Here is a 15365-nt window from a genome sequence, read left to right on the forward strand (position 1 = left end):
AACATCTTCTTCAATTTCAATATAGGCGAGTTAAGAAGCCTATTCAGTAATTCACCGTCTGTTAACACACGAAGAGATCACTTTCTCAATCAAGCCATTATCACTGTCACTGTCAGGGGAAATATCCTAAATACTTTCTACTGTTAAAAATACACAACGTACGGTCATTTAAAAAGAACAACTCACGTTGCCCGTACACTGTCAACTCCAGATGAACAATTCACTTTTACTTCCTTTGAACACTTCTACCTGTCACACGAATTCTGAAATCTGTGTTCAAAACAGCAAACAGCTTTTGAGTTGGATATTTGGGTTTGGGTCATGTAATGGGATAACTTAAAATGGGGTGGTAAACAAAATAAACCAATGATCAATGCTGCCTTGAAAGGAAAAAAAAGAAGCAAATAAAAATTTTAAAAATCATTAAAGGTTAACGTAGGGCAAAACATGCAAAAAATTAAATAAAATTTGTTAGAACTACAATTGTACTTAGTGACTGAAAAGTTGTATTGAAGTGTGAATGGTGGCACCTTCTAGAACTGTAAAATGTGTTACTCTGTCCAACATTAATACCACACCAGTTATTTGACCGCCAAACCACTTCTCACAATGAATGAAAACTTAGAGCGTCCTAAACATTTGGCTCGTGGCAGCTTTCTCAGTTCCAACAAGGAAACGGTTTCGGTCAGCCACGTGAACCCACGTCAGAGAATACAGACAATAAGTTAGTGACCGACTTACACACTCAATATTTCATTTGACGCAATCACAGAAAATGTTTTATATCGTTCATTGGTATCAACTACCAGTGGGAAACATCAGAACTAGAAATGAGAAAGAAAAGAGTGTGTATTTTACTTTTGTCTCGTACATACAGAGTTGACAAACTAAAACAAATATTCTTTTCTTTTTCCTTCCTAGTTCTGATTATGGTCAGTGGTGGCCAATACTGGTGAACAATGTAAAACCTGTCCTGTTACTGCATGAACCAAATCACTGAGTGTATAATACTTGTGTTACTTTTGTTTTAAGGTAAAATGGAGCACTGTGAGAGCTACTTTATGTAAGGAAACGTTTACAGGCAACTAAGACATCAGGTAATAGCACTGTTTTTAGAATCTAGTATCTGTATGTAAGAAGTTACGTATTATGATTAGTGAAAAGAGGAAAAAAGTAAGACACCTAAGAAAGGAAATGTAAACAAAATGTCAGAAAGTGATAAAGTGAAAGGTCAAATTAGATAAGAAAAGAAAGTTTGCCATAAGTTAGCATTACCCAGTGCTCCAATACTTACATGAGAAGTGGCTTAGGGATAGATTAAAAATCTCACACACTTTGTATTAAATATTTTAATGCCTACACCATGGCATCAGCATTTAAGTATTTTTTACATTCTGTTTAAGAAACTGTTTTACCTATTAGTTCTCATTCAAAAATGCAAAAACAACCCTCAGCAGAGATGCACTAGTATTAGCTAACTTCATTTCTTATGCACTTCTAAAGCAACATAGAGTGGGCAAGCTCTCAGCTGTTGCACAGATCACATTGGTATCAATCTCAGTAACAGCTCAACTTTACCAGAAGAAGAGTGAATTTTTATCAGCTACAGATGGTCACCAATCTGAGACTGTTAACGGATGACAAATGTCGTGAACGGGAAACCATCGTCTCAGAGTGACCTCAGGTCGATTCAGGGCAACTGGCAGAATTTATATATGGCGCAAGAAGTGGCAACTCACTTTACGTACGGATAAGAGTTTGAGTCACTGCAAATGACAATATTAACAATTTGTTGCTCGAGTCACAAAGAGAGTTTCTCAGGGGCAGAGTGGTTTTTTTGAAACCATCTATACAGTGATCTAGGTTAAGGTCCCAAGTATCACACACTGCAACCATTTACCGTATGGGCCCCTGACAACAAAAAATTGTATGATGCACTGTAGCAATAACAACAAGCGTGTAGTTCAAAGCAGTGGTGTATAGTAATGATTAAGATATATTCTAGATACGCTGAAGTTTGTGTGTTCTTATCCTATCAGACACTTTTAATTTATATTTGTAAATATTTATGGATCCATCCTTATTCATTTTTCATTTAAATTAATTCATTTTTATTCAATTAATTGGGTTAAATGAATTTTTTATTTCTAATCCTTCGCAGTGTCAATCTATTAATTTTTTATTTGCTCGCATTTTTTCTCCGTATCATTCAATTTTCCATTTGGAAACTGTCCATGTAGTTTTCATTATTTCTTTGTATTAATTTAGATTTAATTTCTTCCACAGTTATCATTTTATATTTTGATCCATGTTTTATTTATAATCCATTCTTTTGTTTAAAACTTCATCTGTGTTATTGAGACCAAAATGAATATTTTAAATTTATCACTTGTAATAAGATAATTTTTGTCAAAGTAAATTATATATAAAAAAACAAAGAAGATGTGACTTACCAAACGAAAGCGCTGGCCGGTTGATAGACACACAAACAAACACAAACACACACACAAAATTCAAGCTTTCGCAACCAATGGTTGCTTCATCAGAAAGAGGGAAGGAGAGGGAAAGATGAAAGGATGTGGGTTTTAAGGGAGAGGGTAAGGAGTCATTCCAATCCCGGGAGTGGAAAGACTTACCTTAGGGGGAAAAAGAACAGGTATACACTCGCATACACACACATATCCATCCGCACATACACAGACACAAGCAGACATTTGTAAAGGCAAAGAGTCTGGGCAGAGATGTCAGTCGAGGCGGAAGTACAGAGGTAAAGATGTTGTTGAATGACAAGTGAGGTACGAGCGGCGGCAACTTGAAATTAGCGGAGGTTGAGGCCTGGCGGGTAACGAGAAGAGAGGATATACTGAAGGGCAAGTTACCATCTCCGGAGTTCTGACAGGTTGGTGTTAGTGGGAAGTATCCAGATAACCCGGACGGTGTAACACTGTGCCAAGATGTGCTGGCCGTGCACCGAGGCATGTTTAGCCACAGGGTGATCCTCATTACGAACAAACACTGTCTGCCTGTGTCCATTCATGCGAATGGACAGTTTGTTGCTGGTCATTCCCACATAGAAAGCTTCACAGTGTAGGCAGGTCAGTTGGTAAATCACATGGGTGCTTTCACACATGGCTCTGCCTTTGATCGTGTACACCTTCCGGGTTACAGGACTGGAGTAGGTGGTGGTGGGAGGGTGCATGGGACAGGTTTTCCACCGGGGGTGGTTACAAGGGTAGGAGCCAGAGGGTAGGGGAGGTGGTTTGGGGATTTCATAGGGATGAACCGAGAGGTTACGAAGGTTAGGTGGATGGCGGAAATACACTCTTGGTGGAGTGGGGTAGATTTCATGAAGGATGGATCTCATTTCAGGGCAGGACTTGAGGAAGTTGTATCCCTGCTGGAGAGCCACATTCAGAGTCTGATTCAGTCCCAGAAAGTATCCTTTCACAAGTGGGGCACTTTTGGGGTTCTTCTGTGGGAGGTTCTAGGTTTGAGGGGATGAGGAAGTGGCTCTGGTTGTTTGCTTCTGTACAAGGTCGGGAGGGTAGTTGCAGGATGCGAAAGCTGTTTTCAGGTTGTTGGTGTAATGGTTCAGGGATTCCGGACTGGAGCAGATTCATTTGCCACGAAGACCTAGGCTGTAGGGAAGGGACCGTTTGATGTGGAATGGGTAGCAGCTGTCATAATGGAGGTACTGTTGTTTGTTGGTGGGTTTGATGTGGACGGACGTGTGAAGCTGGCCACTGGACAGATGGAGGTCAACGTCAAGGAAAGTGGCATGGGATTTGGAGTCTGACCAGGTGAAACTGATGGAACCAAAGGAGTTGAGGTTGGAGAGGAAATTCTGGAGTTCTTCTTCACTGTGAGTCCAGATCATGAAGATGTCATCAATAAATCTGTACCAAACTTTGGGTTGGCAGGCCTGGGTAACCAAGAAGGCTTCCTCTAAGCGACCCATAAATAGGTTGGCGTACGAGGGGGCCATCCTGGTACCCATGGCTGTTCCCTTTAATTGTTGGTATGTCTGGCCTTGGAAAGTGAAGAAGTTGTGTGTCAGGATGAAGCTGGTTAAGGTAATGAGGAAAGAGGTTTTAGGTAGGGTGGTAGGTGATCGGCGTGAAAGGAAGTGCTCCATCGCAGCGAGGCCCTGGACGTGCGGAATATTTGTGTATAAGGAAGTGGCATCAATGGTTACAAGTATGGTTTCCGGGGGTAACAGATTGGGTAAGGATTCCAGGCGTTCGAGAAAGTGGTTGGTGTCTTTGATGAAGGATGGGAGACTGCATGTAATGGGTTGAAGGTGTTGATCTACGTAGACAGAGATACGTTCTGTGGGGGCTTGGTAACCAGCTACAATGGGGCGGCCGGGATGATTGGGTTTGTGAATTTTAGGAAGAAGGTAGAATGTAGGGGTGCGGGGTGTCGGTGGGGTCAGGAGGGTGATGGAGTCAGGTGAAAGGTTTTGTAGTGGGCCAAAGGTTCTCAGGATTCCTTGAAGCTCCGCCTGGACATCAGGAATGGGATTACCTCGGCAAACTTTGTATGTAGTGTTGTCTGAAAGCTGACGCAGTCCCTCAGCCACATACTCCCGATGATCAAGTACCACGGTCGTGGAACCCTTGTCCGCCAGAAGAATGACGGTGGATCGGTCAGCCTTCAGATCACGGATAGCCTGGGCTTTAGCAGTGGTTATGTTGGCAGTAGGATTAAGGTTTATTAAGAAGGATTGAGAGGCAAGGCTGGAAGTGAGGAATTCCTGGAAGGTTTGGAGAGGGTGATTTTGAGGTGGGTCCCGCTGTGACGGAGGACGGAACTGTTCCACGCAGGATTCAGTTTGGATAGTGTCTTGGGGAGTTGGATCATTAGGAGTAGGATTAGGATCATTTTTCTTCGTGGTAAACCAATTACTTAAATGAAAAATAATGATTAAAGTAATTTGAATAAATGTTTAAAAACAAAAATTTAGAAGCGCCTGACAAGATTCCAACCTACAATCTTCAGCACATTAGGAATGTATCTTAACCACTAAGCTACACCAACGATCTCAATAACATTGCTATTTTTAAGGCTCGAGTGCATCAAACAAAATTCTTTTCTGAGATTACTTTCAAAAGGGCATCCATTAGGTGAATGGCTGTACTTAGTACCTGCACTGCCATACAGATGGTTTCATAAAGCTGATCCCACACCTGAGGACCCTCCCCTTGTCACTCATACTGGTTAAATAACTAGGCATAACGTTGCAAAATGTCACATAATGGGATGAGCATGTAGGGAAGGTGAATGGCTGCCTACAGGTTACTGGAAGAATTTTGGGGTTTATCACCTAACAAGGGGCCCATTCTCAAGTACTGCCACTACGAAAGAGGCATCAGGGTTGCAAAGAGATTTACTGTAAAACTCTGAGAGTGTACATTCTGGGAAGTGCCACGCAACATGTTACTTCCTTTCACATACGTGCAAAGAAATCAATACAGTGAAAACATTAGAGAAGTAGAACTCACACGGGGTTTACTGACTGTCCACAACAGCACTTGCAGATGGAACATTATGAGACGGCTTGTGGCTCAGAGTTGTAAACGTAGATGTGCAACATCTCATTCACAGTGACTGTGCAGTTACTATACGCTAACTTGCAGCAGGCTGCTGACAATGTAATACTCAAGCAGCGAACCTGTGAACACCACTAGGCAACTCCCACATCTCCGACACTGGCCAGTTCGACACTGTGATGCAGTGTTAATAGCTAAGTGGACAAAGTGCACACGTAAGTGACCGAGGGAGTCGACAGGAGCCACCGCCGGACTTACAGGCGCCGAAATGAGAGCTCGCCCACTCACAAACGAACAGCTATTAGGGTGAGGGAGGACTCTACTGGGCGGCGAGGCACGTCACTCACGCTCGACACGCAGGTCGATGTACTCGGAGAACTGGCGGTTGCCGGGGTAGGCCTCGGTCACAGTGCACACGTAGCGACCCGAGTCCTCGGGCCGGACGTCGTTGAGCACCAGGGTGTCCCCTCTGCGCGTCGACGTGGGCGGCAGTGGACGACGGTCGTAGCGCGTCCAGCTGTACGAGGCTCCCCTGTCCGCAATCTGCGACACCCGGCACTGCAGCTCTACGCGGCTGCCCACGTTTGCCGTCTGGTCGCGCTGGACCGGGGAAGTTACTGGTGGGCGCGACTCGTAGTCTGGAAGATCCGAAGAGATGTAAGTACTTTAAAACGTTAAAAACCTAATTCTTTAAAGAATCGAACCCCCACGTATAAAACAGCTTCGAACATCTGTTTACATTGCAAATGAGTTAACGTGTTAAATTTGATGTTAAGCGTACAAGCAAGAAAAATTTTGGAGATGGTTTGAAATTATGTTTAAAGTTTGTCATAAATCACAAAGTGCTCTCATTATCAAACACTGGATGAACACAGTCTGGATAATTTGTGTTCTGTTTTAAGTGAAAGCTAGTTTTTGATGCATCTTAACGCTTATGATGTCATATCTCCTGAACTGGGTGTTGTATGTAATTTTGCAGTGGTGTATGACGATACTCTCAGCAAAATGGGTTTTGTATAGAATTAGGAGTAAACAAGTAACAAATTAAAATGTCACACTTGATTATGCAGTTTTACTGCGTGAAGAGACAAAAATGTAATGAGCATAATTTTTTTTTCTATTCATTGTTTTGTGGGGCATTTCAGCAAGAAAAGTTCTGTAACGGTTTGAAATTACGTGGAAAGTTTGTCGCAAGTTGCTGAATGTTGTCATTCACAAATACTGGGTGAATATAGTGTGGGTTGCACACCATGTGTTAAGCCATCCTCACATGGGAAGAGCTAGCTAATGCTGACATCGAGCTGTATGATTTTTGTGATGTCATTTCCTGTTATTTCATGTTGAGGAGCCATTACCTCACATAAAACACAAAATAACTTCTGTGATATTTCTGCAAGGTGCTATGAAAGGTAGAGCCAATAAGAGGCAAAGATGCTCTCTGCATCACAAGCAGAAATTGTGAGATACCATATTGTATTTGTGTTTCCAGTTTGTAACTTATACCCAACAACTATATGCTGTTTCTAAGTAAATTGAGGAACTCTAAAAAATGTGTCATTGTCGGTACAATCTGATGTAACAAAATGACAAGGAATGTCATACTGGCAATCAAAGAATTTTTATATTTAGTTATTTTCGTATAATAACACACGTGGTATGAAAGCAACCATTTTAAGGTAATGGCGCATTGAGGATTCACCAAAAATGCTTCGGTCTTGGCAGGATTTTGTTATAATTAAATGTCAATTAATAACAAAATCAGCCATTAAAGCCTCCAGTATATTGCAAAATAAAAGGTCATTTCTAATAGATGTTCGAAGTGGCACAGTTGGTAGAGGCACCGAGTTATGAAATAATGTGTGGTGGGTTTGTGTCTTGCTGTACGCAAATTTTGTTTTTCATCTCCATGTTTTCTAAAAGGTCGTGAGAGTTTCTTATTAAATTAATAGAAATATTTTCTGCAATATTCGATGTTGTGTAAATATAAGTGCATTCTCTCAAAGGAGTGAGTGTGTCCAATTTTGTAAAGTATTATAAGCTGATGTCCTTACTGACTGGACACAGAATTTTTTTTGTCCTATGACATGTTCATGTATACTGAAGTTTTTATTTACGTATACTACAGATAGAGCAACATGACTAGCATATGGACAAGAGGAGAAATGTGTGTTTTAATAAAGCTAATGCATGAATTTCACACACATCCATTTTCATAAACACTCTGTGTTTTCAGAGCCAGATACAGCTGACAGTTGATGCTGGAGAGTGCTGCAGTCACAAATCACATTAACTAGCTCATCCCACGTGACACGGCCGCTGTCACTGGTGAGGCTGGTTTGCCTGTGTGTGTCCACATCGACATTACCTGCCCTGTATTGTGTGAGGACGAATTTAAGCTGCTTCAAGACATTTGCAAAGTTTCTAACTGTATTATTTAAGTTACTTAAAATAAGATTATGACAGCATTTTTGAGTTCTATCAATAATTGTAAGAAATATTGAAAATCAATTTTTTGCCTCTGGAAGCCAACCTGCAACTGGGATTGTGCCTCCAGCTAACCATTTAGTAACGTAGATTTGTGCTGGAAAAGTTTAAAAAAGAAAACACCAGGGTTAAATTCAATATTACTGATTCTGACTGGTAATCGTCTTGTCAGCATCTCCACAGGACAGAGTGCAGAACACGTTGCAAAAACTTACCTTCGACAATCACTTCTGCCGCACCTTCTGCCTGTCCATATCTGTTGGTTGCTAAACAGATGTAGCGTCCCGTATCAGCGACAGTGATGCCCTGGAACTGTAAAGGAATGGACACTTGTTTACTCATTGCATTTGTTCTTGTGACAGCAGTAGCAGATACATCAAGAATACTACAATAGTTAACTGTCAGGAGGTTCAGTAGGTACAGAGTAGGAATGAAACACTGAATATATGACGAAGTTGACATACTGTAAATAGTGTCACTGCAGAAGAGGAAGAAACAAATGGAGAGAAAATGGGGGCCAAAGAACATACACAGTGCAAGGAAAAGGTAGATTGCTACTTATTGTAAAGATGACACATTAATTTGTAGACAGGCACAACTAAAAATACTTACACATTAATGCCAGTCCGATCTGCCGGAGAAGATGATCGTGTGTGCGTGAGGTGTGCTTGCTTGGTGAATGACTGTCTGTGGTTCCTTTTTGATGAAGGTTGTGGCCAAAAGCTATTGCATAAGTGTCTTTTAGTTACGCTTTCTGTAACTTAATGTGTCATCTTTACAGTAAATAGCAATCTATCTTTTCCTTACATTGCCGATGTTCCAATCTGTGTGGATATATATAGCCCTTGACGCCCACTATAATCAAATTTATAACTATGACGTATGAGACCACATAGTCACAGGAACATTGGCGCACCGAGCACATACTGTTTATGATGGAGACAGCCTTACAAAGGAACTAGAACATCTACAGTTAGTGTTCAAAGATAACAATTACTCTCCACATACGATTAATACAGCACGAAGGAGGAAGAAACTTGACCATCCACAACATCATGAAGATAAGGAGCCATTCAAGTCCAGGGTGATCCTTCAATACATCAGCAACCTTTTGACTGCCGAAGGTTTTTTGTTCTTCTCGGTTTGGTAAAGGATGATCTGGGATTGTGTAAGGCCAAAATTTACAAAATTTCTTCCCCGTGTGGCAAAGCTTACATAGGTCAGACGATACGTACAATACGTGAAAGGTGCGATGAATATGCGAGCCACCCTTGCCTTTTGCAGCCCAATGAGTTGGCCACAGCTGAACTTCGTTTTACCACAGGATACTCTACGGATTATTCTGCCACAAAAATCTTGCACCTTGTGAGATCCTTTTGGGATTCAGTAATTAAAGAATCTGTGGAAATAATACATCTAGCACAAGATCTTATAAATTGTGACAGCAGCTTTCAACTTACTTCTGAGAGAAAGCATTTTATTCATAATGACATCTTAGATTTGTTTTCAGTGCCACGAGTGCACATTCCGACAGAGGGCGGACACGTAGTTTCATCTTTACACGTGCAACTGCACGCCACAGATGGAACAGTATTTGCAGAGGGTGCGGACTTTGACAGAAAATGCTCCTGTGATGGCTGCCAACGCGCATGCGCCCCTGCGCCAAATTTTAGCAGTGTCCGTTGGTGGACACCTGAAGATGGCTGAATCGTTGCAGCCGAAACATTGCAGTAAGAAGTTAACGTGATCTGGCTACGCTCTCGAAACCTCGTAGAATATAAGTCACAAAGACTTGTCAAGCTTTTGACACACATGTTGTTATATGACTTTACAATGCACCTTGACACATTTTACCTGAGGCTGCAGCCTGATGATAGCTTTGTATGTGAATGGATTTAGAGGTCAGTCTTTAATATTATGTGTGACGTACGGAAGTAACTAATTCTTATTAGGGTAAACTGATTAGAAATGAACGGATGGGAAAAGTCTCCACCTCGGCCACACTTCTCCCAACCAGTAGAGTGGTCGCTTTTCCCGATCGGACGCCATTCGGCGTTAATGGTTCACAAATGACGAAGAATTACATCTTTAAGCCAAAAGACATTGTTTAAACAGTGACATTGGGAAAAATGTGCACTTCAAAATTCAGCCATGTGAATAACTGTTTGTTGATATACCTTAGTTGATGGGCCTTATTGTGGCCTTTTTTTTTTTTTTTAACAATAAAAATAACCCTCTTTTTTGAAAATTATGTAATTCAGAAATTGTTTTTAGTCTAAATTACAGTTTTCGATCCAGTTGATCCAGTTGATCCTCAAAGTAATAATCTTTTCAAAATTTCAGTGCTGTTGCCTCATAGGCCTAATTATTCTGATTCCAAAAAGTATAACTCTTCTGGAATAGCATTTTAGCTCGTAAATATTTCAATTAGAAAATTACAGCTTCCAGAAAATTCTCTGCATGTTTTTTGGAAATCCCAGTGTATGCTAAAACTTTGCATCACAATGCAGATCCATCAATTGTATCAATTCAACGACATTGGGCTAGTTACTAATCAAAATAAATTCTTTACCTGATGTGAATAGTATACTATCTCCTGCATGAGTATCTAATATGTAGAAGTTATGTATTTTAACATTTTGTGTTTTCCATCCTATGTCTATCTTTAAACAGGGATTGTGGGAAGCTCCACAACCAGTCTGCATCCTGTAATCATTATGTATACTTGTATGTCTCCAAGTCAGCAGCTAGCATTCAAAGAATGCAGTTTCTGTGTTACACGTTAGACAATTTGTTCATTTAGTCAGACAGTGTTCAGTAATCGATGGTAATCCAATTCTTTAAAGAATCAAACTCCAATTTATAAAAAACGTTTCAAACAACTGATTACTTTACAAATGAGTTAATGTGTTAAATATTTAGCGAGCCATAAACTGCTTTCCCCTCATGACACTATTGGACAGGCATCCACAGCCAAACTTTTGCATGTTCAATAAAACCTGCTGCAGCTGTTGCAAACAGGGACTGATTTTGTAATTTATATTACACCATCCCATGCAAACATGAATAAAAAGAAGAAAGAGACTAAACAATATTGTTCAAAGATCACAGTGATAAAAAAAAGTTCTACACCTTTACACTGATGTGCAGGAGTTATTCAAGTTGACACCTGCTATCTTTACTAATATGTTGAGTTTTGTACACCTGGTTTTCAACTGTTTCTTTTAAAGTTTATTGGATGTTATTTACAATTCTGCTTATGTGACCCTTTCCTCGGGGCCTAAGTTTTGATATCTTGTCAGTTCGTGTATGGCAGTCGGTGTTCCGTCCTGGGGTTGTGTCAGCTAAGGCACTATTTGCTCTATACATTTATACTTCATCTCCTTCCTCCCCCCGGTGCTTTTCATAACCTTTACTCTAGTTTCATTTGTTCACAGGTTCCAGTTTTGTTGCCCTGTTTTAACCCACAACTATCACTTTTTGTGAAATTTCCTAAATTTTAAAGAAAGGACTTGGCCGCTATAACGTAAGTATTCAGTCTTGCTGACACTTTTTACCACTGTCATACGGTCTTTGCACAATGTTGTTTTTGGTCTCTTTCTTCGGATATGCATCTGACGAAGTAATTTAGACTACAAAACTTGTTGTACGTTTAATAAAGGCGTCGATTATTGCGTTTTCTTTGTGAATGTGCTGCCCTGTAAAATGAAGTCTACGAATATTAATGTACAGCTGACGATCTTCACAGTTAATGATATTAATAAACCCACGTAAATACGAAAATTTACCCAGACGGTGCTGTCCGAAACTAATTTCAAAATAACTTTAAATCGTATTCCGTCTGTGAACAAAAATTAACGGGAAGGGGACTACATAGGAGCGTAAAAGCGGGCGAGTAAATTTTCGAAGCGTCGGGACGCACCTGAAGAACGCCGCCGGACGTCGTGACGGAGGGGGGCAGTCCACGACCCACGGCCTGCCACCTGATGTCGATGGGCGGCGTGCCGACCACAGAGCACTCGATGCGTGCGGAGTCACCTGGCCTCACCACCTGGTGCTCCGGCTCTAACCGGATCCGTGGCAGCTCTGCAGTGTATCGGAACATAGGAGTTAGTTCCGTACAACACGTGTCTGACACAGGACATTAATAATACGAAAGGAACAGATTGCTACATGACAAAGAAAGGCACTGTGGGGTAGACACATAGAAAGAAGAGTGCTAGATACTGTCAGCTATCACACTACGTCCTTCATCAGATGTAGATCTCTCTCTCTCTCCCAAACACACACCAACTCACTCATGCATGCCCACTGTCTCCTCTGAGTGTTGTGGTGTCAATGCTCTGTCGGTCAATACTTCATCTCACATACCTACCATACGGGAACTCTGTCTTCGTAATGAATCAGCTTTCGCATCTTCCAGCGCTCGCTCAGCTGAATACTAAAGTAGTAAATTGAAGTTTTGCACTGTTGTTTATATTTCCTTAGCCAGATTTCCTAAGTTGCAAAATATTCAATTAGAGAGTAACACTTTACAACTAATTGGACAGACCTCTCCCACTCTACTGTCAAGCAACAGGATTTCTCAAACTGTGTTCAATGAAATACTAGTGTTCTGCGGGAAGAGAATAAGTACTCCATGAAAAACTGTTAATAACATGGCACTTTTTTCCATTTTGACAATATTATTATTATTTAATTTCAGTATGACTTCTGTGTTATTTCTTACAATTTACAATTAAAGCTTTCACTGAAAAACCAGTTTTTCTCATTTTTAAAATTTTTTATCAACCTTCAAAATAACCAAACTGTTCTACCAAAGTACAAGGACTCTCAAAGTATTGTGTCAGCACAAAGTATTGGAAACCCTGATCTTGACCACTTCCTGGACATAATAATTTTGTATTAAGACAATTATGTTAAATTATTTATATTAGATGAAATAAAAAGGTCAGGAAAGACAGGAAAAGGACAGGCAGATCACATGAACACCAGGTGGAGACAGGCTCATCTCTACAGGACAGACAGGAATATACAACTTCTGAAAGCTGGTACTACAATTTTCTCCTGTTAAGCAGTACTTGCAATTTCTGTCTTGTACTTTTAAAGAAGTTTCATAAATTAATTTTGCTCTCAAAAACCATGACATTAAATACACTTTTATCACATACTAATAACAAAACAGCACTCTGAACTTTGAATGTTAAAAATATTAATTTATAAAATCTACTATTTCAATTTCGTCTCCAGTCATTTTAAAACTATCAGATATGTACATATGTAATAATCAGACAAATAGTCAGAGTATTTAAGATTTCTGGTATCTTTTGCTTAAGTAACATCAAACTACTGCACAGTGGATGATTAATTCTCATATTTTTCGTTGCTACCTCTTTTCAATTGCGAATGAAATACTACATGCAAAGGGCTAATGTATACTTCTGGATGGTGGATGTGATACAAAATATTAACCGTTCTATTTGTAGCAGTGGGTGCTGCATTTCACCATCTTTTGGTATTACACACAATCACAAGAGGTTTTTCTATATCATATTTGTGAAATCATAGCAATTAAAAAATAAACAAATTATAACTTTTCCATGTTTGCAATATTGTGTCTTATTCAACAATGCTTTCTAACACACAAGGGGGTAACAATGTAATTTTCACTAAGACCCACATAAAATCCATATCCCTTATGTGTGATTAATACTGTAAATTATGACAGCAAACATAACATAACATCCTTAAAACTACCATCTACATCCTTTTACAATTACTGTTTGTGATATGCATTCAACACATATTACTGATTACAGCTAATTAATATTATCTCGCAGTGTGAGCTATATTTTTAATCTTCTCAACTGCAAAACATATATTCAGTGTTTTGCAATGCACTACATAACCCACTAGATACACAAACACTAGTAATAAATGTTACCTCTTTCCTTCAAAGGGCATTTCTTGCCTTTCCAGTAAGCAAGCAGGAAACAGAGAGAAGAAATTTAATTGTAGCTGACACTCATGTACAAATAGTACGTAATGCTGCTTCACATAACAGACTGGTAATTATGTACGTCTACATTTACAGTTTACAAACCATCTTATATTTCCTGTTCGATTCACAAATGGCGTGCGAGGAAAATCATACGAGGGGTGTCCGTAAAATAAGGTTCCCAATTTTTTTTTCACAGTCTAAAACATGTTTATTTCACGAATGCGCGCATTTTTGGAAATTTCAGACTATAACCTATTTTTCTACATAGTCACCACTGAGGTCAACACATTTTTGCATGCAGTGTACGAGCTTTTGAATGCCAGAGTCAAAAAAATCTGCCGCCAAGCCGCGCGGATACCTGAGAACTGCTTCTTCCAGCTCTTCTCTGTCGTCAAAATGCGTTCCGCCAAAGCTTTTCTTCATGTCAGGGAAGAGATGGTAGTCACTTGGGGGCTAAGTCCACACTGTAGGGTGGGTGTTTGACAATACCCCATCCAGGTTTTGTGATGAGCTCACTGGTGACTTTAGCAGTGTGCGGTTGAGCGTTATCCTGATACAAACGCACCGCCTCGGACAGCATATCACTCCTCTCGTTTTGAATCGCACGGCTCAATTTTTGCAGTGTCTTGCAGTACCCGGCAGTGTTGATTGTTGTACCAGTAGGCAAGAACTCTCACAACAATACCCCCTTCCTGTCCCAAAACACTGTTGCCATCACTTTGCCGACACTTTGTGTTTGAATTTTTGCGATCTCGGCGACTCTGGGTGCTTCCATTGTTTGGACTGTTCTTTGGTTTCGGTTTTTCAGTAGTGCACCCAAGTCTCGTCTCCAGTGACAATGGAGTCGAGGTATTCCTCGGCACGAGTTCTGCGATTCTTCGGCCGCTTCAACACGTTGACGTTTGTGGTCTTCGGTCAACATTCTCGGCACCCACCTCGCAGAAACCTTAGCATACCCTAGATGCTCCATCAAAATCTTGTCAACAGAGGTTTTGGGTTTTGCTGACATCAGGAATCATTTCGGAGAGCTCACGAACCGTCACTCTTCGATCCGAGTGGACCGCTGCCTCCACTTTTGCGATTGTTTCGTCAGAAACAGATGGCCGTCCGGAACACTCCTCATCGTGGACGTCAGTACGCCCTTTCTTGGAACTTTCTGCACCACTTGCGCACGTGTTGTACACTCATACACTTGTCTCCATAGATTTCGAATAGCTGGGAATGGATTTCTGCCGGCGCAATGTTTTTTGCTGACAGGAAATTGATCACCGAGCACAGCTCACACCTGGCGGGCTAAGCGAGGGGGAGATCCGTCACGTACGGATGCC

The 15365-nt window shown here is 40.7% G+C and overlaps 1 protein-coding gene across 1 annotated transcript in view; it reads right to left on the minus strand.

Annotated features, from left to right (window-relative positions):
- The window catches only part of LOC126108671 (basement membrane-specific heparan sulfate proteoglycan core protein), a 761963-nt gene that overhangs the window by 76600 nt on the left and 669998 nt on the right, over positions 1-15365 (minus strand). The window contains exons 61-63 of the mRNA XM_049913980.1: positions 11959-12122; positions 8252-8348; positions 5900-6190 (exon numbers count right to left, since the gene is read on the minus strand). Coding sequence (XP_049769937.1) covers positions 5900-6190; positions 8252-8348; positions 11959-12122 — 552 coding nt within the window. The remainder of the gene's footprint in view (positions 1-5899; positions 6191-8251; positions 8349-11958; positions 12123-15365) is intronic.

This window comes from Schistocerca cancellata, chromosome 11 (assembly GCF_023864275.1).
Source record: "Schistocerca cancellata isolate TAMUIC-IGC-003103 chromosome 11, iqSchCanc2.1, whole genome shotgun sequence".
NCBI lineage: Eukaryota > Metazoa > Arthropoda > Insecta > Orthoptera > Acrididae > Schistocerca > Schistocerca cancellata.